This window comes from Herpailurus yagouaroundi, unplaced genomic scaffold (assembly GCF_014898765.1).
Source record: "Herpailurus yagouaroundi ecotype Mexico unplaced genomic scaffold, PumYag 160, whole genome shotgun sequence".
Lineage (NCBI taxonomy): Eukaryota > Metazoa > Chordata > Mammalia > Carnivora > Felidae > Herpailurus > Herpailurus yagouaroundi.
The window spans coordinates 48,007,019-48,033,524 of NW_024412401.1; the positions used below are offsets into that span (position 1 = coordinate 48,007,019).

A 26,506-nucleotide genomic window follows, 5' to 3' on the forward strand; every position below is an offset into this window, starting at 1 on the left:
CATTCCTCTCACCCCTACTCAACCCAAGCCTCCAACTTCTAGCAGAATTAGAAGAGCCCTTTTCTATGTCCTCACAGCATTCTATTATGTCTACTATTATAGCAAGTCTCAAGGACAATGGAGCTAAAATTGTGTAATTTGGTGTCTGCCTCATATATTAGCCTAAATCTTGAGGCCATAAGCTTTATTTTATGACTGATTATATCCCCAGTGCCTAGTATAGTACCTGGGATGGTGCAGACAACATCTAAATGTTTGCTGAGTGAATGACTGCAAGAATAAAAAGATGGATGGATGGACGGATGGATGGATGGGAGGGATGGAGGAAAATCTCAAATGCCTATGTCTCCAGATGCTATCAGGAAAAGAAATTCATTGCTTTGTATAACATAGTCGTTAAGAGCAAGAGAAATGGGAGTCAAACCTGGGTTCAAATCCTGACTCTGTCTGCCACTTACTAAATACATGATCTCGGGCATTACCTTAAATTCCTGATTCTCAGCTTCTCTATTGTTATCTAAGAGTTACAGAGGTATTATAAGGAAGGAGATAATATATGTAAAATGCTTAGCCTGGGTCATGACACAAAGCAGGCATTCTAATGTGTTCATATCTACCCATTCATTACCTAGTAAGTGTGAGGACTCTGGCTCTTGGGAAATGTTGACAATGAGCAATATTTCTGTGCAGCTCAATGAAGACAGTGTTTGTAAACAGTATTCCCAAACCTTCATCTATCACTTAAATATCTGACCAGGTTGAGACAATCTAACTCGGTGTTTTTTGATGAATAAAGGTTTGTATACCGTCAGAAGCTTGTCTAAGCAGACACGTGGAGAAGGGCTTCTTCCCTGGCAATGGCATGGGTGGTAAGTTTAGTCTACATCTCTGAATCTGAATGTTCCTATGTTCTCTCATCCATTCCACAAATCACTTATTGAGTACTTGCTATTTGCTAAGCATTGTGTTAGGGACTAAGGAAAACAAAACAATAAAATAGACAACGCCCAGCCTCCAAACTTATAACTATCCTACTGCTTACAAGACTTCTTCATCACATGGACAACTCTCAAGTCATCTCAGCCTTCATTTCATCCTAAACCAAATTCTTCCTTCACCTCTATTTCTCCTCTAGGACACCCTATTTCAGCACCACCATCTACCTAGTTTTTCAATGTCCAGTCTTAGGCCCTTCTCTTTCTTCACTTACACATGCTGGAGACTCCAGTTAATCTCTCTATGCATAGGACTCCTACATTCACATTCCTAGCTCATACTTCTCTCTCTCTTCTAAACTTCAAACATGCAAGTATAAACAACTATTTGAAAACTTCTCTTAGGTATAGCAAAGTCATCTCGAAAAGAAGACAAAACTTGTGCTGCTCCTCCCACTCCCCGACACACATTAAAAAACCGAATTAACACCCAGTCTTCCAAAGCCCCCTAATTCAGTGAGCAGCACAATACATCAAGTTGTGCAAGTCAGAAATCTAGGGAGTCACCTTTGGTACCTCTCCTCTCTCATACTTCTCATATCTAATTCATCCCTAAGTCCTATGAATTTCACCTCTTAAATATTCCCAGAATCTGTCCTCTTCCCTCAATCTCCACTGTGGACCCTGCCCATCTTTCAATCTCATCCATCCTATTTTCTCTTCCCTATTTTGTGTTCCAGCCATGCTGGCCTTTGTTAGTCCCCTGCCACAGTGTCACTGCTTCCTCCTGCCACAGTGTCATTGCCATGCAGTTCCATCTGCCAGGAACCTCCCCCTGCCAAATACCTCTGGTATCACTTTCTCAGGGAATTTCTCCCTGACTCCCAAGGCCAGGCTCTCATAAATGGCATTCCTTTCCTTTAGATTACTCAACTCAGTTTTTATGCAAACATTATTTGGCTTAATTATTTGATATAATTATTTGAATTATTTGCCCATTTCTCTCACTATGTTGTTGAATTCATGAAAGAGAGACCATGTCTGGCTCTACTCACCATTGTATATACCCAGCAAAATGCATGGTATATAACAAACACTCAATAAATATTTATTGAATGTATTAATGAATACAAATGTGAGTGAAACGAGCCAGTTACAAAGTGCTCTTACAATTGATAATTTCTTCTTCCCCATCAAACTGCACATTTTTTGAGTGCAGCGATCACATTTCTCTTGTTCTTCATTTTATCCTCAATACCTAAGGCCTGAAACTCCATCATAAATATTTGCTGAATGAAGGAATAACAAAGAACTGAAGGCTTCAAGATTAAGCTGGATATCAAGAGGAGAAGAGTGAGAAAGGCATTTCTGATTGAAGAAACAGCAAAAGCAGACAGGGTATCAGTGTCAAGAAGCTGCCAGTTAAAGAATGTGATCTGTAGGATGCATGGGATCACAGCTGAGGGTCAGAATGGGAAGGGCCTCTCTCAGGCTGTATTATCTAGGTAAGTGCTTCTCAATGAGGACTCTAAGGAATATAAATTAGAAGCAGCAACCTACAAAGGGGAGGAGAGCAGACAGAAGTGGTCATGTAGATGCAAAAGTGGGGAAATAAAAAGAATTCAAATTGCAAAGTTGTCAGAAAACATAATGGAAGGTCAAATATTCTTATATGCTTACATAAGCCCACAAGGGCACCACTGTATCATAGCATAGTGCATTCTCTGAATCATTCAGAAAGAGCTAAGTTATACTACTGTTGCTGAACTACTACCAGTATTGGTTGTAGCAGTAGCTGGCTGTAGTTACAGTACTTGACAGCAACAGAAATAAACATTTCCTGAGCACTTGCCATGTATTTTCTCATTTTATTTTCCTAATTACCCTGTTAAGAAGCTTCTATCCTCATTTTACACACAAGATAACTAGAGTACATAGGACTGAAGTAATCAATCCATCCAAGACCATGCTGATGATAAGTGTTAATGCCAGAATTCAAACACAGACTACAGCTTTGGATCCCACTATGTTATACTCCAATTAAGAAGACGGGGAAAGGGGCGCCTGGGTGGCTCAGTCGGTTAAGCGTCCGACTTCGGCTCAGGTCATGATCTCGCGGTTCGTGAGTTCAAGCCCCGCGTCAGGCTCTGTGCTGACAGCTCGGAGCCTGGAGCATGTTTCAGATTCTGTGTCTCCCTCCCTCTCTCTGACCCTCCCCCATTCATGCTCTGCCTCCCTCTGTCTCAAAAATAAATAAACGTTAAAAAAAAAAAAAAGAAGACGGGGAAATACTAACACATTTTAGAGAATCTCTATGAAAAATTATTAAAATAAAGTGTGACAATGAATGAAATAAACTTCAGTGATCGATCTACAAAACCCCAGTTTCCCAAGGGCTCTGAGAAGCTGAGGGTATGTCAGAATGAAGCAAACCCAGTGAACTCCACGTCTTGGTATACTCTACAGCTGCACTCTCCAACATGTAGCTAGCGAGCACTTGAACTATGGCTAGTCTGAATTGACTGTATATAGCAAAGAAACACTGAATTTTTAAAACTTATGACCAAAAAGAACATTAAAAATCTCCCCCGGGGCGCCTGGGTGGCGCAGTCGGTTGAGCGTCCGACTTCAGCCAGGTCACGATCTCGCGGTCCGTGAGTTCGAGCCCGGCGTCGGGCTCTGGGCTGATGGCTCAGAGCCTGGAGCCTGTTTCCGATTCTGTGTCTCCCTCTCTCTCTGCCCCTCCCCCGTTCATGCTCTGTCTCTCTCTGTCCCAAAAATAAATAAATGTTGAAAAAAAAAATAAAAAAAAAATCTCCTTAATTTTGTCAATAACATGTTGAAATAATAATATTTTAGATACAATGGGTTAAAGAAAATATAACCCATGAAAATTATAAAAATTACTTCAATTATAATAATTATTAGGGAAATAAATTTCACCCATCTTTTGGAAACTTTTAAAAATGTGGTTATTAGAAAATTTCAAATTGTAAACATGGCTCACATTTGCAGCTTGCTTTATGTATTTTTTCCAGCTTTGAGATATAACTGAAATATAACATCGTGAAAGTTTATTCCTGGTAATCAATTTGTAAAATACGTGTATTTGATACACTTATGTATTATAAAACAATTACCACCAAGTAGGGTTAGTTAGCTAACACCTCCAACACATCACATAGTTACCATTTCTTTTTTGTGATAAGAATACTAATGGTCTACTCTCTTAGCAATTTTCAAGTATATAAAATAGTATTATTAACTATAATTGCAATGCTGTACAGTAGATCTCCAAACCTTATTCATTTTCTAACTGGAAGTCTGTAGTTTTTGACCAGTATTTCCCACCCTTCCCCCATCCCCCAGTCCGTGGTAACCACCATTCTAATCTCTGTTTCTGTGAGTTCAGTTTTAGAGTCCATATATATATGTGACATCATGCGGTATTTGTCTTTCTCTGATTTATCTCTTTCAGCATAACGCTCTCAAGGTCAATCCATGTTGTTGCAGACGGCAGGATTTCTTTATCTTATCTTTTCATCCATAGACAGACATTCAGGTTGCTTCCATATCTTAACTATTGTGAACAGTGTTGCAATGAACAAGGGAGTGTAGATATCTCTTCAAGATCCTGTTTTCATTTCCTTTGGATATATACCCAGAAGGGGAATTACTAGAGCACATGGTAGTTCTAGTTTCCATTTTTTGAGGATCCTCCATATTGCTTTCCATTGTGGCTGCACCTCTTCACATTCCTACCAACAGTGCACAGGGCTTTCTTTTCTCCATATCCTCGCCAACACTTGTTATATCTTGTCTTTTTGATGATAGCCATTCTAACAGGTGTGAGGTGATTGCATTATATTTCTTTTGGACAGCACTGCTCTATTGCCAGACACTTCCACTCACTGAGCAATGCAATAATCTCAAAAGTCTACTACTCCAGCTTCTGGACTATCGCAAAACTCTTCAGGCTTTTAGTAGCTCACCTGTCAGTAGCTGATAAAGAGCAACAGTAAATAAGAGACCAGTGAAATATGTTGAATGTTAAAGGGACAGCTGAACAGAAGAAGGCAAAGAACAGCCATTCTTGTGTACCATAGAGTCAGAACATATGACTACAGTCTCTGCACAAAATTGGGGCTAGTCAAAATTACCCTTAAAAAAATCCCTTAAATTAACTATGAAGTAGAGTAAATGTGGTTCTGTGCAAAGAGCAGTATATACCTCCCACCTCAAGTTCTTGACAGGATAAAATCTCACTGAATTTTATTTCTCTCTCTTTCACGAATGGGTGTTACTCAAAAGATACTGTTTCACTCTTGAATCCGATTAAATATAAATTAAAAAGGAATGCTTAAAAAAATTTTATATGTCAAAAATAGATCTACATTACTATAGTCAACTGATATTTGACAAAGGAGCAAAGGCTTTGGGAGCAAAGCAGCAAAAGGAATGGAGAAAGGATAATCTTTTCAAGTGGGTATTCACATGCAAAAATGATTAAATCTAGACACAGACCTTACACCTTTAACAAAAATTAACTCAAAATGGATCACAGGCCTAAACGTAAAGCAAAAATCACATAAAACTTCTAGAGGATAACATACAGGAAAATCTAGATAACCCTGGGTTTGGTAACTACTTTTTAGACACAACACCAAAACACAATCTATGAAAGAAAAAACTGGTAAGTTGGAGTTGATGCTGTTAAGAAAATGAAATGATAAGCCACCGATTAGGGAAAAAAATCCCTACAAAACACATATCTGATAAATAGACAAAGAACTCTAAAAAAAATCAGTAAGAAAACCACCTGATTAAAAAATTGGCCATGGCACAAAAACAGACACTCAGATCAGTGGACCAGAATAGAGAACCCAGAAATGGACCCACAAATGTATGGGCAACTAATCTTTGACAAAGCAGGAAAGAAGATCCAATGGAATAAAGACAGTCTCTTCAGCAAGTGGTGCTGGGAAAACTGGACAGCGACATGCAGAAGAATAAACCTGGACCACTTTCTTACACCATACACAAAAATAAGCTCAAAATGGATGAAAGACCTCAAGGTAAGACAGGAAGCCATCAAAATCCCCAAGGAGAAAGCGGAAAAACCTCTTTGATCTTGGCCGCAGCAACTCTTACTCACGTCTCCAGAGGCAAGGGAAACAAAAGCAGAAATGAACTATTGGGACCTCATCAAAATAAAAAGCTTCTTCACAGAGAAGGAAACAATCAGTAAAACTAAAAGGCAACCGACGGAATGGGAGAAGATATTTGCAAACGACATATCAGACAGAGGGTTAGTATCCAAAATCAATAAAGAACTTATCAAACTCAACACCCAAAAAACAAATAATCCATTGAAGAAATGGGCAGAACACATGAATAGACACTTCTTCAAAGAAGACATCCAGATGGCCAACCGACACATGAAAAAATGCTCAACATCACGCATCATCAGGGAAATACAAATCAAAACCACAATGAAATACCACCTCACACCTGTCAGAATGGCTAACATGAACAACTCAGGCAACAACAGATGTTGGCAAGGATGCAGAGAAAGAGGATCTCTTCGGCACTGCTGGTGGGAATGCAAACTGGTGCAGCCACTCTGGAAAATATTATGGAGGTTCCTCAAAAAATTAAAAATAGAACTACCCTATGACCCAACAATGGCACTACTAGGTATTTATTCAAGGGATACAGGAATGCTGTTTCAAAGGGGCACACACCCCCCAATGTTTATAGCAGCACTATTGACAATGGCCAAAGTATAGAAAGAGACCAAATGTCCATCAATGGATGAATGAATAAAGAAGATGTGGTGTGTGTGTGTGTGTGTGTGTGTGTGTGTGTGTAATGCTCCATTATATATATATATATATACATATATATATATATATAATACTCCATTATATATATATAATGCAGTATTACTCAGCAATCAGAAAGAATGAAATCTTGCCATTTGCAACTACGTGAAACTAGAGGTTATTATTATGCTAAGCGAAATTAGTCAGAGAAAGACATATATCATATGACTTCACTCATATAAGGACTGTAAGATACAGAACATATGAACACAAGGGAAGGGAAGCAAAAATAAAAATAGGGAGGGGGGAAAAACATAAGAGACTCTTAAATATGGAGAACAAACAGGGTTACTAGAGTGGTTGTGGGGGGGGGGTGGGCTAAATGGGTAAGGGGCATTAAGGAATCTGCTCCTGAAAGCACTGTTGCACTATATACTAACTAACTTGGATATAAATTAAAAACAAAAACAAAAACAAAAAAACTGACCAAACACCTGAACAGACAGCTCACCAAAGAATACAGATAGGTGTCAAAAAGCATGTGAAAAAATGTTCAAGACCACTTCCTTAGGGAACTGCAAATTAAAACAAAAATGGGATACCACTGGACACCTAGTAAAATAGCTAAAATCCAAAACGTTTACAAAACCAAATGCTGGAAAGGATTTGTAGCAAAAGGAACTCCCATGTGTTGATGATGGAAATGTCAAATGGTATAACCCTTTGGAAGACATTTGGACAGCTTCTTAGAAAGCTATTTAATAAACAAAGGCTTATCATACAATCCAGCAACTCTACTCTTAGGTATTCGTAAAATAAACTGAAAACTTAACGTCTACATGAAAACCTGCCATAAATGTTTATAGCAGATTTACTATAAAGATTGGAAGCAACCAAGCTGTCCTTCAACAGGTGAATGGAAAAACTATGGTACATTCATGCCATGGAATATTATTCAGCAATATAAAGAGATGAACTATCAAGCCACAAAAAGACATGAAGTAACCTTAAATACCTTAAATACATATTGCTAAGGGAAAACAACAGTCCGAAAAGGCTACGTATAGTAGGATTCCAACCACCTGACATTCTGGAAAATGCAAAATGGTAGGCACAATAAAATAAGTGGTTGCTAAAGGTGAACAGGGAAGAATGAGAAGGTGGAGCATGGGGGCATTTTTAGGGCAGTGAAACAATTAGCGATGATGCAATCATCAGAGCCTGGCTGGCTAAGTCAGGAGAGTGGGAGACTCTTGATCTCATAGTTGTGAGTTTGAGCTCCACACTGAGTGTAGAGATTACAAATAAATAAACTAAAATAAATAAATAAATAAATAACGGAACAACACAAAGAGTGAACCCTAATATGTAAACTATTGTCTTTAGTTAATAATAATGTATCAATATTGGTTCAATTGTTGACAAATGTACTCCACCAATGCAAGATGTTAATAACAGGGGAAAACAAGTGTCATGAATGAGATGTGTAGCAACTCTGAACTTCCTGTGCAGTTTTTCCATAAACCTAAAACCACTCTAAAAAATAAAGCCTATTTATGGGGCGCTTGGGTGGCTCAGTTGGTTGGGCGTCTGACTTTGGCTCAGGTCCTGATCTCACCATTTGTGGGTTCGAGCCCCGCAACAGGCTCTGTGCTGACAGCTGGGAGCCTGGAGCCTGCTTCAGATTCTGTCTTCCTCTCTCTCTCTCTGCCCCTCCCCCTGCTCATGCTGTTCTCTCGCTCTCAAAAATAAATAAATATAAAAAAAATTAAAACAAAAAAGCCTATTTAAAAAATGTTTTGGGGGGCGCCTGGGTGGCGCAGTCGGTTAAGCGTCCGACTTCAGCCAGGTCACGATCTCATGGTCCGTGAGTTCGAGCCCCGCGTCGGGCTCTGGGCTGATGGCTCAGAGCCTGGAGCCTGTTTCCGATTCTGGGTCTCCCTCTCTCTCTGCCCCTCCCCCGTTCATGCTCTGTCTCTCTCTGTCCCAAAAATAAATAAATGTTGAAAAAAAAATTAAAAAAAAAAATGTTTTGGGGTGCCTTGGTGGCTCAGTCAGTTAAGTGTCCGACTTCAGCTCAGGTCATGACCTCGTGGTCCGCTGGTTTGGGCCCCATGTTGGGCCCTGTGCTAACAGCTCAGACCCTGGAGCCTGCTTTGGATTCTGTGTCTCCCTCTCTCTCTGCCCCTCTCCAACTCGTCCTCTATCTCTATCTCTCTCAAAAATAAACATTTAAAAAGAAATAAATATAAAAAATGTTTTAAAAATCTTATGGGTTAACTGACTTCAGAATTTTAAATAAATAAAAACAGAAAACAACAACAAAGAAAGCATTAAAAAAACAAGCTTAAAACAAGTTGACTAACATGAAACTAACACATCAATAGTGAAGATAAAATTTAGTAAGAGAAATGGAGCAACAGAAAGACAAATAAAGAAACTGATCCCATTCACAATTGCACCAAGAATCATAAAATACCTAGGAATGAACCTAACCAAAGATGTAAAAGATCTGTATGATGAAAACTATAGAAAGCTTATGAAGGAAATTGAAGAAGATAGAAAGAAATGGAAAAACATTCTGTGCTCATGGATTGGGAGAATAAATATTGTTAAAATGTCAATACTACCCAAAGCTATCTACACATTCAATGCAATCCCATCAAAATTGCACCAACATTCTTCTCGAAGCTACAACAAACAATCCTAAAATTTGTATAGAACCACAAAAGACCCCTGAATAGCCAAAGTAATATTGAAGAAGACAAAAGCGGGAGGCATCACAATCCCAGACTTTAGCCTCTACTACAAACTTGTAATCATCAAGACAGCATGGTATTGGCACAAAAACAGACACACAGACCAATGGAATAGAATAGAGACTCCAGAATTGGACCCACAAAAGTATGGCCAACTAATCTTTGACAAAGCAGGGAAGAATATCCAATGGAAAAAAGACAGTCTCTTTAACAAATGGTGCTGGGAGAACTGGACAGCAACATGCAGAAGAATGAAACTAGACCACTTTCTTACACCATTCACAAAAATAAACTCAAAATGGATAAAGGACCTGAATGTGAGACAGGAATCCATCAAAACCCTAGAGGAGAAAGCAGGAAAAAACCTCTGTGACCTCAGCCGCAGCAATTTCTTACTTGACACATCTCCAAAGGCAAGGGAATTAAAAGCAAAAATGAACTATTGGGACCTCATGAAGATAAAAAGCTTCTGCACTGCAAAGGAAACAATCAATAAAACTAAAAGGCAACCGACGGAATGGGAAAAGATATTTGCAAATGACATATCGGACAAAGGGCTAGTATCCAAAACCCGAAAAACAAATAATCCAGTGAAGAAATGGGCAGAAAACATGAATAGACACTTCTCTAAAGAAGACATCCAGATGGCCCAACAGGCACACGAAAAGATGCTCAACGTCGCTCCTCATCAGGGAAATACAAATCAAAACCACACTCACGCCAGTCAGAGTAGCTAAAATGAACAAATCAGAAGACCACAGATACTGGAGAGGATGTGGAGAAACGGGAACCCTCTTGCACTGTCGATGGGAATGCAAACTGGTGCAGCCACCCTGGAAAACAGTGTGGAGATTCCTCAAAAAATTAAAAATAGATCTACCCACGATCCAGCAATAGCACTGCTAGCAATTTACCCAAGGGATACAGGAGTGCTGATGCATAGGGGCACTTGTACCCCAATGTTTTTAGCAGCACTTTCAACAATAGCAAAATTATGGAAAAAGCCTAAATGTCCATCAACTAATGAATGGATAAAGAAACTGTGGTTCATATGCACAATGGAATACTACGTGGCAATGAGAAAGAATGAAATGTGGCCTTTTGTAGCAACGTGGATAGAACCGGAGAGTGTTATGCTAAGTGAAATAAGTCATACAGAGAAAGACAGATACCATATGTTTTCACTCCTATGTGGATCCTGAGAAACTTAACAGAAGACCATGGGGGAGGGAAGGGAAAAAAGAAAAAAAAAAAAAAAGTTAGAGAGGGAGGGAGACAAACCATAAGAGACTCTTAAAAACTGAGAACAGGGGCGCCTGGGTGGCGCAGTTGGTTAAGCGTCGACTTCAGCCAGGTCACGATCTCGTGGTCTGTGAGTTCGAGCCCCGCGTCAGGCTCTGGGCTGATGGCTCGGAGCCTGGAGCCTGTTTCCGATTCTGTGTCTCCCTCTCTCTCTGCCCCCTCCCCCATTCATGCTCTGTCTCTCTCTGTCCCAAAAATAAATAAACGTTGGAAAAAAAAAATTAAAAAAAAAAACAACTGAGAACAAACTGAGGGTTGATGGGGGGGTGGGAGGGAGGGGAGGGTGGATTATGGGTATTGATGAGGGCACCTGTTGGGATGAGCACTGGGTGTTGTATGGAAACCAATTTGACAATAAATTTTATATTAGAAAAAAATGTTTAGTAAGAGAAACTCCCCTATAAAAAAGACAATGATTTAGGGGCGCCTGGCTGGCTCAGTCAGTGACTCTTGAACTTGAGGTTGAGAGTTCAGCTTTGCGCAGTGGCAGTATTGTAGCCAATGAGGTTTATCCGAGGTGCGATTATTGCTAATTGAGAGTTCAAGTCCCACGTTGGATGTGGAGATCACTTAAAAATAAAATCTTAAAAAAAAAAAAAAAAGATAGTGATTTAGGCAGGTTTAAAAAAGAAAAACCTCACAAAATTATTCAACATATCTAAAACAAAAAGGCAAAGGTAATAGGCTGAACAAAGACAGATTAGAAAAACGCGAAGAACAGGAGGTGGAAAAGCTCCTATTACTGAAATAAAGCAAAGAAAAGGGCAGGACACACAATTCATAAAACAAAGAGGGCTGTTTTATATTGAAAAAAGTACAACTCACAATAAAGATATGAAATGCACGAACATTTCTGTGCGCTGCAATATGTAAAGTGGAAACTGTTGAAATCATAGGGGAAACTGACAAAAACAAACAAGAAAATGGAAACATTAATTCATTTCTCTTAATCATCCATAGACCAAATAGTCAAAAATATAAGAATGTAATAGTAATTAAATATATCATTTTAATAAGAATATAATGAATTCTATAACCTACAGAGAATGTTTCCAGAATCCACAAAATACTTATGAAAGTTCATTGTATAGTAAGCCCCCATAAATAAATAAACAAATAAATTTCTAAGCAGAAATTTTACAGGCCACGTTTCCTGATGAAAATTCAATAAACTTGAATCTACACAACAAAGTATAAAAATTCAACTACCTAGACACTGAAATGATTTCAGTTCATTTCTTACAAATGTTTTTCCTAAAATCAGGGTATGAAAAAAGCAGAAAATTAGCTAAAGTACCACATTCCATCTTGCTCAAGAGTTAACAGGTAGAAGAGTAAAGGAGGCCAAAAATTCTAGCCAAATTCTCCATTCCTTCCCTGGGGCCAAAGCCTACTACTATTGATAGTTTTCAAGGCACAGAAACAGGAGAGCAGTATTTCTAAATAAACTGTTTTCTTAACAACCAGACTGAAACCATGCATCTAGCAATTTGGCCCCCTGTGAATGAAGAGCTCTTTGCAGGGCAAACCCACTGGAAAAGATCAAAGAAGGATCTATTCTAACACTTTAAGTACAAATAGGTCAGGAAGAAAATACCTTGTACTGTACTGTCTGATAGGAAGAGATCCCAGGGATTTACTTTATAGATTGTCTTATACCAAACAAAACCGTGAAATCCACTGTTACATGAGGATTGCAAAAAATTTCAAAGGATCAATGGCTTCTTCAGAATCAATGTAACTTTGCAATTCACAATATACTTACAGAGCAACTATTAAAAAACGTGAACATGCTGGATACCTCAGGAATATAAATATTAATAAGATTTATTCAATTTCAGAGGCTTACAAACTAGTACAAGAGATAATCTCTACTTTGGGGGTTTGGAATTGCTAATTAAATTGTTTGAATCTTCCTTAATCCTCACTTATTTTTCATCTCTTTATCAGTTTTTGGTAGGAATGCATCAAAATTTCCCATTCTGACTATGGATCACTCAATGCCACTTTACAATTCCCTTAAAATATTTTGGTACTATACTGCTAGGTGCATATGCAGTCAGAAGCATTTTGTTATCTTGGTGGGGCTATTCCTTTTTTTCATTACGTAGTTTACCAAAATATCCCTATTGATGTGTTTTTGCCCTAAATTCTACTGTTTTGACTCTTTGCAACAGGCCCATCTCCCCACCTCACCACCGTGCTTTGTCTCCCTTGGCCAGGTAAAGCTGAAGACTCTAGGCCCATGGGAAAGGAGAAGGCAGAATGGCTGTCTGACAGCTTCTGGAGTGGAAAAAGAAAGTAAGGATCTTTTGTAAAGGGAAAGTTCTTTTTTTGTTTGTTTTTAACGTTTATTTATTTTTGACAGAGAGAGTCAGAGAGCGAGTAGGGGAGGCACAGACACAGAGAAAGGAGGCACAGAATCAAAGCAGGCTCCAGTTTCTGAGCTGTCAGCACAGAGCCGAATGTGGGGCTCAAACTCACGAACTGCCAGATCATGACCTGGCACTTATCCAACTGAGCCACGCAGATGCTCCTGTGAAGGGAAAGTTCTTAATTCTAATGTAGTCTAATTAACATTTTGTTTTCTAATATGGATCCTGCTTTCAGTATCATATATAAGAACTCTTCATTTAGCTCTCGGTCCCAAAGGTTTTCTGTTCTTTCTTCTAAAAGTTTAAAGTTTTACATTTCATTCTCAATTCATTTTTGAATCAATTTTTTACAAGGTATATGAGGTTTAGGTTGATTTTTTTTGGTGTGTGGATGTCCCATTGCTCCAGCATAATTTGCTGTAAAGGCTAACCTTCATCCATTTCATTTGTATGTGCTTTTAATATGAAGACTAGTTTGTATCTGCCTCCAGTTCTAGGAAATACTCTGGCATTCTCTCTTCAGATATTGTTTCTTGAGATTCCTTCCATTCTCTGCCTCACAAGTGGGAGGCTCTCCATCTTTGCTCCACGTCTCTTAACTTACTCATCTTCCATTCTCTGTGTCTCCTTATCTCTGTGTGTTAGTGTCACATCCTAGGTTGAATTCACTGGTAGTATCTTTCATCTCAGTCCCTCTTAACTGTGTCCAGTCTAGAGTTTATCCCATATACTCTTTTGTTGTTACTTTAATAACCACATTTTATATTTCCAGTACCTTTAATTGGTTCTCTTCTAACTGGTTAATTCTCATCTGCTTAGTTTTGTTTCACCATTTCCTAGGAATTTACCATGGATGTTATTCCTTCATCTCTTTGATGATTTTAAACATATTTATTTGAAGTTAATTTGCAGATTGCTTTACTATATTCTGTTGGGAGTGAATTCATCTCCTAATTATTGTCTTTCTTAGTAGTTATACTCGTTTGAGAATTTTAATTTGCTAGCTCCTCTTGAATAGGAACAGTTTCTCTCTTTCTCTCTCTCCCTTCTTCTCCCCGCCTCCTTGTTTTTACAGTTATTGCCACCGTCTTCCATCCCCGTCCAAGCAGAGGCCTCCACCATACAACCAGGTCTTATACCCATCCCTTGCAAACACCACCAGGGAGATCATAAACCCAGTCATGTCATGGCCAGGTCCCAGTAGCACTGCTATCTCTCTTCCCCTACCACCCCAGAAACACAACTTGAAACAAGTCACAGACTCAGTCAGCTTTGTTCAGTTTCTTTTCATAAGTGGGACAGTCCCATCCCAGCTCCCAGGTTCTAGCAGTGAGACTTCCTCTGATCCCTATCCAGGCACAAAGTTCCTCTGGTCTCCATACCCTCAAGCAGTGTTTCCTACTCTTTTCTGACATCACGGCATACTTTGAAAATAACAGTATGAGTATGGTACATGGGTAGAGGGATGAGACTCTTCCCTACCCAGAAATGCCAGCTGGGGCTCCAACCACCCCAGGCCCTGCCTAGCTACCCCAAAGCCTGCAAATAATCACAACATGTTTTTTGGGAAGTACCACCATAAAAGAATCAACTCCCTGCACATGCTGCCTATTTCCATACCTGGTTCCATTTTTAGCCTACCAGGATGTTTATCTTGTTATTCAACTACAGGTATGTCAGTAACATACTTCACTTATCATTGCTATGTATTTGGAACAGAATTCAGAATTTAAAGCCTGAATGTGAAGGATCATTATAACAGAAGTCCATGCTTTTCCCTCTGTTTTAGAACACCCTCCTCTCAACCCCTCTGCATCACTTTCCCTACTCCTTCAAGTTTCAGCTTAGATGTATAATCATGACTCCATTCTCATCCTCAAATATGGGATCAGACATTCTCACAGAACCTGATTTTACATGCTACTGTACTGTATTCCTACTGCTTATCTACCTTAGATAGTAAGCTCTCTAATGGCACAACCTGCCTTTTTCGTTTCTGGATGTCAAGATCTAGCACTGTGCCTGCAGTAAGTAGGAACTCAATGAATGTTTTAATATGACCCACACACAGTCATAGTGGGTATAATGTAATAGTGAAGAGCCAGGGCTCTGAAGCCAGGGATCCCTAGGGCTTAATGCCAGTTCTACCACTTACTGTGTGATTTAGGAAAGTGACTTAGCCTCTCTAAGTTTTAGTTTCCTCATCTGTAACATGTATGTCACAATTAAATCCTGACTCTTGTTCCTTACTAGTCGTGTGACCCTAGGCAATCCTTTGTGTCTCTTGGTCTCAGTGCCTGCACTAAGCAATCTCTTAATTAACTCAGACAACATGTGTAAAGTCACCAGCACTTTGACTCCTTTCTCTACTTTGTTTACACTTCATGCTGAAAAAAGGGTAACACTATAGCTCAGCCTTGGTCAAGCCTTTTTTTGAGCCTAGGTGGTCGAAAAGACTTTCTATTGCCACAGGAGCAGTAAACATTATATTCACAGTGTATTCAGGCAAAGTGGAGGCAATGTCAATGAGAACTTGAAAAAATAATTCTAAGTGCAAATGTAATGTATTTCAAGACGAAAAAGCAACCAAGCAACTGACCACAGACTGGACCATTCTAAGAGAAGAGAAAGTCTCCATGAGAATCCATTTCCAAAATGAAGGCATCCACTACATTTTGCTGTATTGTAAGTCCTACTGCTGCAGAGAGCACAGCAAACAGAAGAGGATGGCTGTCAGATAAGATATTCAAGTATGGGGGAACCGATGCAGCAAAGCACTTTACATGATACGCACGTAGAAATTCTACTTTGAAGCATTACATTTTTCATATAATTGTTTAATCATGAATAGAGCTTAGTGATTGAGAGAAAAACTGTACCACTGACTAACAACAAGGTCCTTCAGACCTAAAGGAAATAATGCAAAAACCTTAGCATCAAACAGAACGGGAGTCAAATCTGGACTCTGCCATGTCCCAATGGCGTGAACTTAAGCAAATATCAATTCTCTGATTCAGAGTTTCCTCCTCTGCAGAATAAGGATCACACTGCTCACCTCACAGAGAGCCAGGAGAATTAAATGAGAAATCAGGTGTGCAGAGGTTTAGCATTACTGCCCAAATCATGGTAGGGGTTCAACAATTATTAGTTCCCTCCTACTGCCTCCCATGCAACTTTTACCAGCAAGCATCATAAAAGGGTTTGGAAACTGCTAAAATATATTGTCTCATGTCTGGATTCACAAACTTATTAGCCTATTCTGTACGCGGATTTCTCTGAGATAAGCCTGGGATACCCAGGCCCAAGATCTGGTGAGCAACCTGACCTGGATCCGTGTGGATGTCTGGCTCCCAGGCCAATGCCTAGAAAGACTGACCGGGCCCAGAATGCAGCATGGGTGGCCCGGAGACAGCCAGAAACTAGAGCAGCCAAAAAGAGGAAGGATTACTTGAGCTTCGGCTCCCGTCCTTCACTTGTGTACTGCCAGCAGATGAGCCCGATCAGGTCCTGCACCCTGGCGCTGGCCATTGTCACCACAGTCATTGGCAGAAGTCTGTCCTGGCTCGAGTGCAGGGGGAGGTAGACGTCGATCTTCTTGGTTGCTGTTGTGCCGACATGACCCTGTGGACAGAACACATGCATGAGAGTAACGCACATGGTCACGGTCGCACAGACCCTACTGGGCCGCAATGACTGCTCGCCAGGGCCTGTGTGCAGCACAGCCATTTCTCATCCTTTTGGCACAGACCTGCTTGAGAGCCTGAAATGGTTCCAGAGGGGAAACACTGTCTGGTTCTAAGGAATGTTTCCCCCTCTTTAATTTTCATTTTCTAATGGTCTAAGAGACCCAGCTCTGCCTGCAGTATGGTAAATGAGGACTAAAACCAAAATAAACAAATTAAGAGTGGTAAGCAGACCTGATGTTTGGTTGTCAGGAGATGTGCTTTGCTAGTTACTCACTGTGACCCTGGACAAGTCACCATTAGACCCTGACCTCAGCTGAAAACTGCCACATCACTCCTTGAGACTTTGGGATAAGCGGCATGGGCAGCTGCCATACTCTGTGAAGAAGCCTTTAGGCCCACAGCACGGGAACCAAGGGCTTGCCTTCTCAGAGATGGGTGGGGGTGAAGGGCCTAATTCCCTTATGCAGTACTCCTGTTTATTTCAGTCATCTGCACTGAGGTTCAAGGGTCCCTGGTCTTCCATTATTGTCCTAACTAGTACACCCATGCTACTCTATATACCCTCAATCCCTCCAACACATTTACCCTTTCTCCCTCCTGAAACTTCCACTCTCCTGTGGAATTCCTACACTAACCAGCAAACTTCCATAAACCACTTCTTTAAAAAAAAATACTCCCTTCACTTGTCTTAATTAAAATCTGCTGGTCATTAAGGACACTGCTTCCTCTGCTGTCCAGAAGACTGTTCCACATTTTTCTTTTTTTTTTTTTTCAACATTTATTTATTTTTGGGACAGAGAGAGACAGAGCATGAACGGGGGAGGGGCAGAGAGAGAGGGAGACACAGAATCGGAAATAGGCTCCAGGCTCTGAGCCATCAGCCCAGAGCCCGACGCGGGGCTCGAACTCACGGACCACGAGATCGTGACCTGGCTGAAGTCGGACGCCCAACCGACTGCGCCACCCAGGCGCCCCTCACATTTTTCTTTTTTAACCCCCATATCCTCAAGGCCAGGAGGCTGAGTACATATTCTTATCCCTGCTACTCCCTAATTATTATTTCTCCTTTCTGGCAAAAATCCCTATTCCTTGGAGACCCAAGACCTCCCGACTACACTATGCTCTCTCCACCCTTTTTTGTTTCTATTATCCACCAACCACCCAGAAATGCTCCTCCCTTGACCATCCAGAAATGCTCCTCCCTTGACCATCCAGAAATGCTCCTCCCTTGCCAAAGAGTCTGTGTCCCACCCCAACACCTATCATTATTCTTGGCAATTCCATCTAAAGGAACAATCCATGTAATATCCAAGTGTCTTAATCCCTAGACTATGTCATCCCATGCCTTTTCATCCACTCCACCTTCAATCACTTATGGCCGTGGGTACACCAAAGATCTGTACCAACTCCAAAATCTCAAATTAGAAGGTCTATTCACTGGATATACTTAATATACTTTCATCTCACTTTAGTCCCCAAATTCTTCAACCTACAATCTACTGATCCACCACTATAAATGATGTCACCCTTATTTCCCAACACCACCCTCCAGATTACTTGATCAACCATTGTAAGCATTCCTTTGTAAATGCAGTTTTAACACTCTCTTCCTCCATGGGATTCAACTGGCAGAATGCCAACCTTGGTGAACCTAACTCTCTGCATTCCCCAGCTAAACACTGCTGGAGAAAAATCATGTAACTGCACAGACTGATTTGACCTTAAGCTCATTATGATAAACCTTAAACAGACATTCAACATTGTACAACAAGCCTATGACATCTCCTGATCCAACCTGCACCTCATACCAAGACCACCACTGCATACTTTTCCTTCCCCCTTCCTACTTCTCATGAGCCTGCCTTGACCGCAGCTCCTATGCTTCGCTCATGTACTGCCAACAGAGACAAATGTTATTCTTCATTAAGAAAATAAGAGCTTTCAGAAAGGAACTCTTATCGTCCCCTCAATAAATTGACAAACTTACCTGGATTTAACAACACGTACTCCCTACACTGGAGTGTCACTCATCTCATTAAAGGGCAATCTCTCTACTTATGCTCTGTGTCCCTTTGGTTCTCACTTTCACAAGGACTTTATCCTTCACTTACTTTTTCACCTTCTCCTACACGATCAGCCTCTCCCTTTCTTTGCTTCCATGACCTACACTCTTGGTTTTTTTCAGTCCTCTCTGGTCTCTGATTTTCAGTCTCCTTTGCAGATTCCTTCACCTCTAGAGTCTCTATTTGTTAGCATTCTCTGGCCTCTAGTTTGGGCTCTCTCGTGTCTGTCTTTCTGTATATTTCTTCCTTAAGTGTTCTCACAGTCCCAGAGCTATAAAACAATCTATATCCTCTTGACACTCAAACCTTATCTCCACCTCAAACTTCTCCCTAGAACCAAATTCATACATCAAACTGTCTATACCAAAGGCAGAAAAGTATCACAGACAAGTTAAACTTAAGTTCAAATCTGAACTTCTCACTGTCCCTCACTCCATCCTACTCCAAATAACAACACTCTCCCTCATTTCAGTAAATGCTACCACCACTAACACAGCTCCTTATATCAGTAATCTTGATTCTTCTTTCTTCCTCCTGCCTTCTACTCCCTTATATGTTCTAGTGACTACTGCAAAATGTATTTCAAAAGAGAAAAAAGTCTTCAGCAAAGGGAGTAACTGGACAGCCACATACAAAAGAATGAATTTAGGGGTGCCTGGGTGGCTCAGTTGGTTGAGCATCTGACTCTTGATTTTGGTTCAGGTATGATCCCAGGGTCATGGGACTGAGTCCCATGTCGGGCTCTGCGCTGTGCCTGGAACCTGCTTAAGATTCTTTCTCCCTCTCCCTCTGCCCCTCTCTCCTGCTCGTGCTCTCAAATAAAAAAACAAAAATATTTTTAAAAAAGAATTTAGACTTCTACCTCACACCATCTACAAATAGTAACTCAAAATGGATCAAAGCTTTAAATTTAAGGCTAAAACTACAAAATTTTTAGAAGGAAACATAGGTGTAAATTCTTCATGTCCTTGGATTAGGTAATGATTTCTTTAATATGACACCAAAAGCAACAAATGAAATAAACAGGACTTTATAAAAATTAAAAACTTGCATGCCTCAAAGGACATTATTAAGAAAGTGAAAAGACAACCCACAGAATGGGAGAAAATATTTGCAAATCATATATCTGACAAAAATTTAGGACCCAGAATATATAAATAATTCTTACAACTAAGCAATAAAAAGACAAGCCATCCGATCTTTAAAATGGCAAAGAATTTAAATAGACATTTCTCCAAAGAAAATATGAAAATGGTCAATAAGCACATGAAAAACTGTTCAACTTCATTATTCGTTATGGAAATGCAAATCAAAATCACAATGAGATACCACTTCACATTAGGATGGTTCTATATATATTTTTTTCATAGCAGGAATTAGAAAAGCTAGCAAGGATATGAACAACTTGGAACCCTCATATATTGTTGGTGGAGCTGTAAAATGATGTAGCCATTGTGGAAAAATAGTTTGTCAGTTTCTCAAAACTTAAACGTAAAGTTACCATATGACTCAGCAATTCCATTCCTAAGTGTACTTAAAGAGAACTGAAAACATGTTCACATAAAAACATACATAAATGTACATAGCAGCACTATTGATAACAGCCAAAGGATGGAAACGGGTGTCTAGGTGGCTTAGTCAGTTAAGCGTCCAACTCTTTTTTTTTTTATTTTTAATTTTTCTAATGGTTTTTTAAAATTTATTTTTGAAGGAGAGAGAGAGAGAGAGAGACAGAGCATGAGTGGGGGAGGAGCAGAGAGAGAGGGAGACACAGAATCCGAAGCAGGCTCCAGGCTCCGAGCTGTCAGCACAGAGACCGATGCGGGGCTTGAGCTCAGGAACCGTGAGATCATGACCTGAGCTAAAGTCGGACGCTCAACCGACTGAGCCACCCAGGCGCCCCAAGCGTCCAACTCTTGATTTCAGCTCAGGTCACAATGTCATAGTTCATGAGATTGAGCCCCAGATCAGGCACTGTGCTGATAACATGGAGCCTGCTTCAGATTCTCTCTCTCCCTCTCTCTCTGCCCCTCCTCTGCTCTCTCTCTCAAAATAAATAAACATTAAAAAAGATGGAGGGGCGCCTGGGTGGCTCAGTCAGTTAAGCACCTGACTCTTGATCTCGGCTCAGGTCATGGTCTCGTGGTTCATGGGTTCGAGCCCCACATTGGGCTCTACTCTGATGGTAAAGAGCCTGTTTGGGATTCTTTTTCTCCTCTCTGCCCCTGCTCTGCTTGTGCTCTCTCTCTCTCTCTCAAAATAAACAAATAATCTTAAAAAAAAAAAAGGAAACAATGCAAATGTCCACCAACTGATGAATGCACAAACGAAATGTATACAATGAAATATTACTCAGCCATAAAATGGAATGAAGTATTGGCACATGCTACTACACGGATGAAGCTTGAAAACATTTTTCTAAGAGAAAGAAGCCAGGCATAAAAAGGTCATCTATTGTATGAACTCACTTATATGGAATGTCCAGAACAGACAAATCTACATAAGTAAAAAGATTAGTGGTTGCCAGGACATTGGGTGGGGGTGGGGGATACGGGAAACTGACAAGTATGAAATTTCTTTTTGAGGTGATGGAAATGTTCTGGAATTAGTGGTGATAGCTGTATAACATTGCAAATATACTGAAAACCACAAAATTATACTTTAAAATCATTAAAATAGTAAATTCTATGAGTTTTAATTCAATTTTAAAAATTGAAAAATATGTATTTCAAAAAATTCTCCATCTCCACTGCCACCAAAATACCATTAGGTTTCCCCTGGACTGTTCTAATGGATTCCTGACCTCATGCACTCTTGCCTACTTCGATTTGTTCTTGACATACAAGCTAGAGTTTTGGGGTTTTTTTTCAAACTCAGATTTGATATCACACTTCTGCTTAAATTCCTTCAATGAGTGGTTCCCATGATACTTCAGAAATAATCCAAATTTCCTGTAGTATCTAACAAAGCACTGCATGTTCTGACCCCTGCCTACCTCTCCAACATCATCTACTGTTGTTCTCCTGCCTGATTATCACAGTTCAGCTACACTGGCCTTCAAGATGTGCTTCGTGCGCGTGTGTACCTGTTTCTCCCACTTTCAAGGCCACAGAAGTGCTATTCACTATATTCACTATATCTAGAAGGCTCTTTCTCATGATCAATGATTCCTCAAAGTGTGGCTTTGGGCAGGTTACTTAATCTCTCTGTTCTTCCATTTCCTCCTATGTTAAAAATGATGATAAGGATAGGACATACCTATCAGAGGACTCCTTTAAGGATTATTATTATTGTTATTAGAAGTCCCTTTCACAGTTCTTCTTTCACACATATCCTGTTCATTTCCTTCACAGCACTTAACAATTTGATATGACACATTTGCTCATGGACACCTTCAGTGTATGCCTTCCTCACTAGCCTCTGACCTTCCTTCCATGACAGCAGTCATAATCACGTCTTCTTTGTTTACTGCTCTCTACACAATGGCTAGCACCGTGCAGGTGCACAGACACCTCTCCAAAAAAATCTGTTGAACTACAGAATGAATGCATGGATGATTCAAATGCCTACCAGGACACCATGGCAGTAACACAATAAATGTTAGTTTCCTCCATGCATCCATCTTGCCCCTCCTCTATGGGTCTGTTTCCTGGTAGTGGATGGAGATGCAAGTACTTGAGCAATCAAGTGTTTCCATCTTTAACACTACAACTCTAGGGTGAAAAAAATAAGAAAGATAGGAACTTTTATGTGAGGAAATACATAAAATCTGTTTTAAAAACTTTTAGAGAAATTTCACTTCTAACCTAGAATCTACCATTAGATCCACTGATTTTTTTTTTAGTCTTGTCTCTGTCATAAGGCAAATTTAAAAAAAGTAATTCTCTTACAATAATGTTCTTTCTCTCTGACTCTCTCTCTCTCTCTCACTCATACACGCATGCACGCACACACACGTGTGTTTTTCAGCTGGGAAATAATAATTCCAATGACTAGCTAAGTTGTCTCTAAAGAGCAAGTGTTTTGATCTTGTCAGGCAGTCAAAAGGTTAAAATTCAAACAATGGCATCTTTCTGGAGTGGGCTTATTGCCTTCTTATTTCTCTCCTCAACCTCCTTTTCAAACCAACAGCCCAAGCTGGTTTATTCTTCCTCCTCCTTCTGAAGAACGAGCTGAAGCGCCATAAGGAATCCTGGCATGAGAAGTGTGAATGTGTTTCACAAACTGTAAAGTGCTTCAGAAATGCAGAGCAATGTGTCAGAAAGACCTAAGTTTTTTAGATCAGACTCATTTCTATTACTCAGACCTATTACACAGTCACCTGAGGACAAAGATGGATGCTGTAAGGAGTCCTAATAATAATACTTATTATTATTCCAAGAGCTAGCATTTATTTAGAGCTGTTAAATAAGCTCTGGTAAATGTTTGCCTAAATCATCTCAATTAATTCTAAGAGGTAGAATTCTGTCATTACCCTAATATGACAGACGAGAAAACTAAGGCTCAGAAGTCATCTGCTCAAGCTCCCACAACCAAGGTGGATGAGCAGAACTCACACTCCTGTCTGACTCCAAAGCCCCCACTTTAAACACCAATGACTTCTTTCTCTAAAGTTCTCAATTTAATCACTCCCTACTCCCCCAAGAATCGCACCCCCATAAGTCTGCCTGCCCCGCCCTTCTCACAAACACACGGAAAGTGCGGCCTGAAGATGTCTCCTACAAAAGCAGTGAATCTGAGGAGAGGCCCAAGGAGAAGTGTTAGGGGACTGAGGCTCCAGAGACCGTGGCTGCTGTCGGTCGACTGCAGGGCAGAGAGTGACATGGTGCTCCTATGAATCCCTTTATCGTCTTTATTTCACGGTGAAATAGCGAGTGTGGGGAAACTGTGAGAATAAATATGGTAGATACTTATTAAATGAATGAAGCACTTTATCTTTTTAATCTTCTAATTCCATCTTGAGGCACTGATGACGGCAAAAAGTGCCTTGCACAAACCCTGAAAATATGTATTTTTTAATAAGGAGCCTCTTCTGAAAAAACTCAAGGTGGTGGCAGTTAGCTCTACCTAACAGTTCCCGTGTTGCAATATTTAGAGGGAATCATCTAAAACATAAAACAATCCATCAACATAATAGAAAGTAATTAACTTATAAAAAAAATAAGGTGACCAAAGGATTAAGAGTATTCATCACACATCAAGGCAAGCAATATTCCATAGACCTAACATCTAACTATTAAACAGCAACTAGCAATAAACAAAGATCATATCATACAGTTTCACTGCAAGGCAATTTAATGTGTTCCACAATACAGAACTGGAAAAAGGGAGGCATAATTAGAGCACAAAGAAGGGGTCAACACAGAGATAAGGAAAACTGGGCTAGCACCATCCTCTCAGTCACTCATGCATGCAACCAACACCCATAGACACCATGCTGGGCTCTGAAGACAAAATCAAGAGAGACTCAATGCAGATAGACCCTCATCAAACTCACAGTCTGCTGAAGGGTCTACATTGTACTAGGTGATAAAAGCTTTAAGGAAGAGAAGTACAGGCTGTTGTGGGAGCTCAGAAGCAACCCAGACTAAAAGGGGTTGGCAAAGGCCTCTTAGATTTAAAAAAAAAAAAGGTGGGGGGGAATGCAAGCTGGTACAGCCACTCTGGAAAACAGTATGGAGGTTCCTCAAAAAATTAAAAATAGAACTACCCTACGACCCAGTAATTGCACTACTAGGCATTTCTCCACGGGATACAGGTGTGCTGTTTCGAAGGGACACATGCACCCGCATGTTTATAGCAGCACTATCGACAATAGCCAAAGGATGGAAAGAGCCCAGATGTCCATCGATAGATGAATGGATAAAGAAGATGTGGTACATATATACAATGGAGTATTACTTGGCAATCAAAAAGAATGAAATCTTGCCATTTGCAACTACGTGGATGAGACTGGAGGGTATTATGCTAAGCGAAATTAGTCAGAGAAAGACAAGTATCATATGACTCCACCCATATGAGGACTTTAAGAGGCGAAACAGATTAACATAAGGGAAGGGAAACAAAAATAATATAAAAACAGGAAGGGGGACAAAACATAAGAGACTCTTAAATATGGAGAACTGGAGGGGTTGTGGGAGGGGGAATAGGCTACATGGGTAAGGGGCATTAAGGAATCTACTCCTGAAATCATTGTTGCACTATATGCTAACTAATTTGGATGTAAATTTAAAAAAAAAAATTAAAAGAAAGACACACAAAAAAAAGAATTGGACCCTCAACTGATTGAGACACCCAAGGGAAAAAAAAAGTACCCTTCCATCCAACAGAACCATTAACCCAAGGAAAAGACACTTATTGTATTTAAATATCTACTATACCGATATACAAAAAAGTGAACAGGAATTCTCCAGGATATGGGATTATGAGTGATTTTAATTTTCTGCTTTATATTTTTCCACATTTTCTACGATGAGCACATACTATTTTTACAATCCAGAAACAAAATAGCAAATGTTACAATTACAAACAAAAAAGGATATAGAAAAAAAAACCACCATACAGGGCTTAAGACTTTTAGGTAAGAGAGAGAGGACCAATTTTGAAAATGTAGCCTATGTCAAGTCATCTGGCAAAATTTATTAAGAACATACTATAGGGGCGCCTGGGTGGCGCAGTCGGTTAAGCGTCCGACTTCAGCCAGGTCACGATCTCGCGGTCCGTGAGTTCGAGCCCCGCGTCAGGCTCTGGGCTGATGGCTCGGAGCCTGGAGCCTGTTTCCGATTCTGTGTCTCCCTCTCTCTCTGCCCCTCCCCCGTTCATGCTCTGTCTCTCTCTGTCCCAAAAATAAATAAACTTTGAAAAAAAAATTATTAAAAAAAATAAAAAAATAAATAAATAAAAAAAGAACATACTATGTGCCAGGTCTGTGACAGGCTGTTAGGAAAAATAAGCTGAAAATATAACCCAGACACCTTCCTATGGCAGGCTAAGTAATTTTTATTAAAAAAAAAAAAGAATAAAAAGTAATAAACCTACAATGAGCTGACAAATTTGGAGCTGAACAACACTCTCCAGAGAAGCCTCTAAATCAAGGAATGCCCCCAATTCATTTTTCAGAACAAAAGAAAAGTACTTCCTGTAGCAAAACGATTCTTCAACACAAATGTGATTCATGAAGACCGACCAGTCTCCAGAGTTCATGTCCCACAGCCTCTGTTATGACTTGATGCCTCTGCAAATGCAGTCACAATCTCAAGCTCGGTACGTCCAAGACCCATTTTCTTCATCACCTTGTCTCTCATTCCGTCTCAGTTAAGGCTTTCACCACCCACTCTTGTCACTCAGGCTAGAAACCTGAACTCCTCTTTCTTTCTCATCAGCATCCAAATGCCCCTGAAGTGCCTCTCAAACCCTTCTCCCCGCTATCCTCACCGGCATGGCCCTAGTTAAAACTTCATCATGACCCAGTAAGACCACTGTATGCAGCAGTCTCCCAACCATCTCCCTGTCTCCAAAATCTCTTCTCTCTCCAAACTCAGTGTGATTTGACTCAAATCAC

The 26,506-nt window shown here is 40.1% G+C and overlaps 1 protein-coding gene and 1 non-coding gene across 8 annotated transcripts in view; one reads left to right on the forward strand and one right to left on the reverse strand.

Annotated features, from left to right (window-relative positions):
- Positions 1-26,506, reverse strand: part of MAPKAP1 (MAPK associated protein 1) — a 245,077-nt gene that overhangs the window by 118,911 nt on the left and 99,660 nt on the right. For all 7 annotated transcript variants that reach the window (XM_040482325.1, XM_040482323.1, XM_040482329.1 and 4 more), the window contains one exon: positions 16,645-16,817. In XM_040482325.1, the coding sequence (XP_040338259.1) occupies positions 16,645-16,817 (173 nt within the window). The remainder of the gene's footprint in view (positions 1-16,644; positions 16,818-26,506) is intronic.
- On the forward strand, positions 11,294-11,434 carry LOC121035186 (U4 spliceosomal RNA). Its single transcript, XR_005792776.1, has one exon. It is a non-coding gene; the product is annotated as a U4 spliceosomal RNA (small nuclear RNA).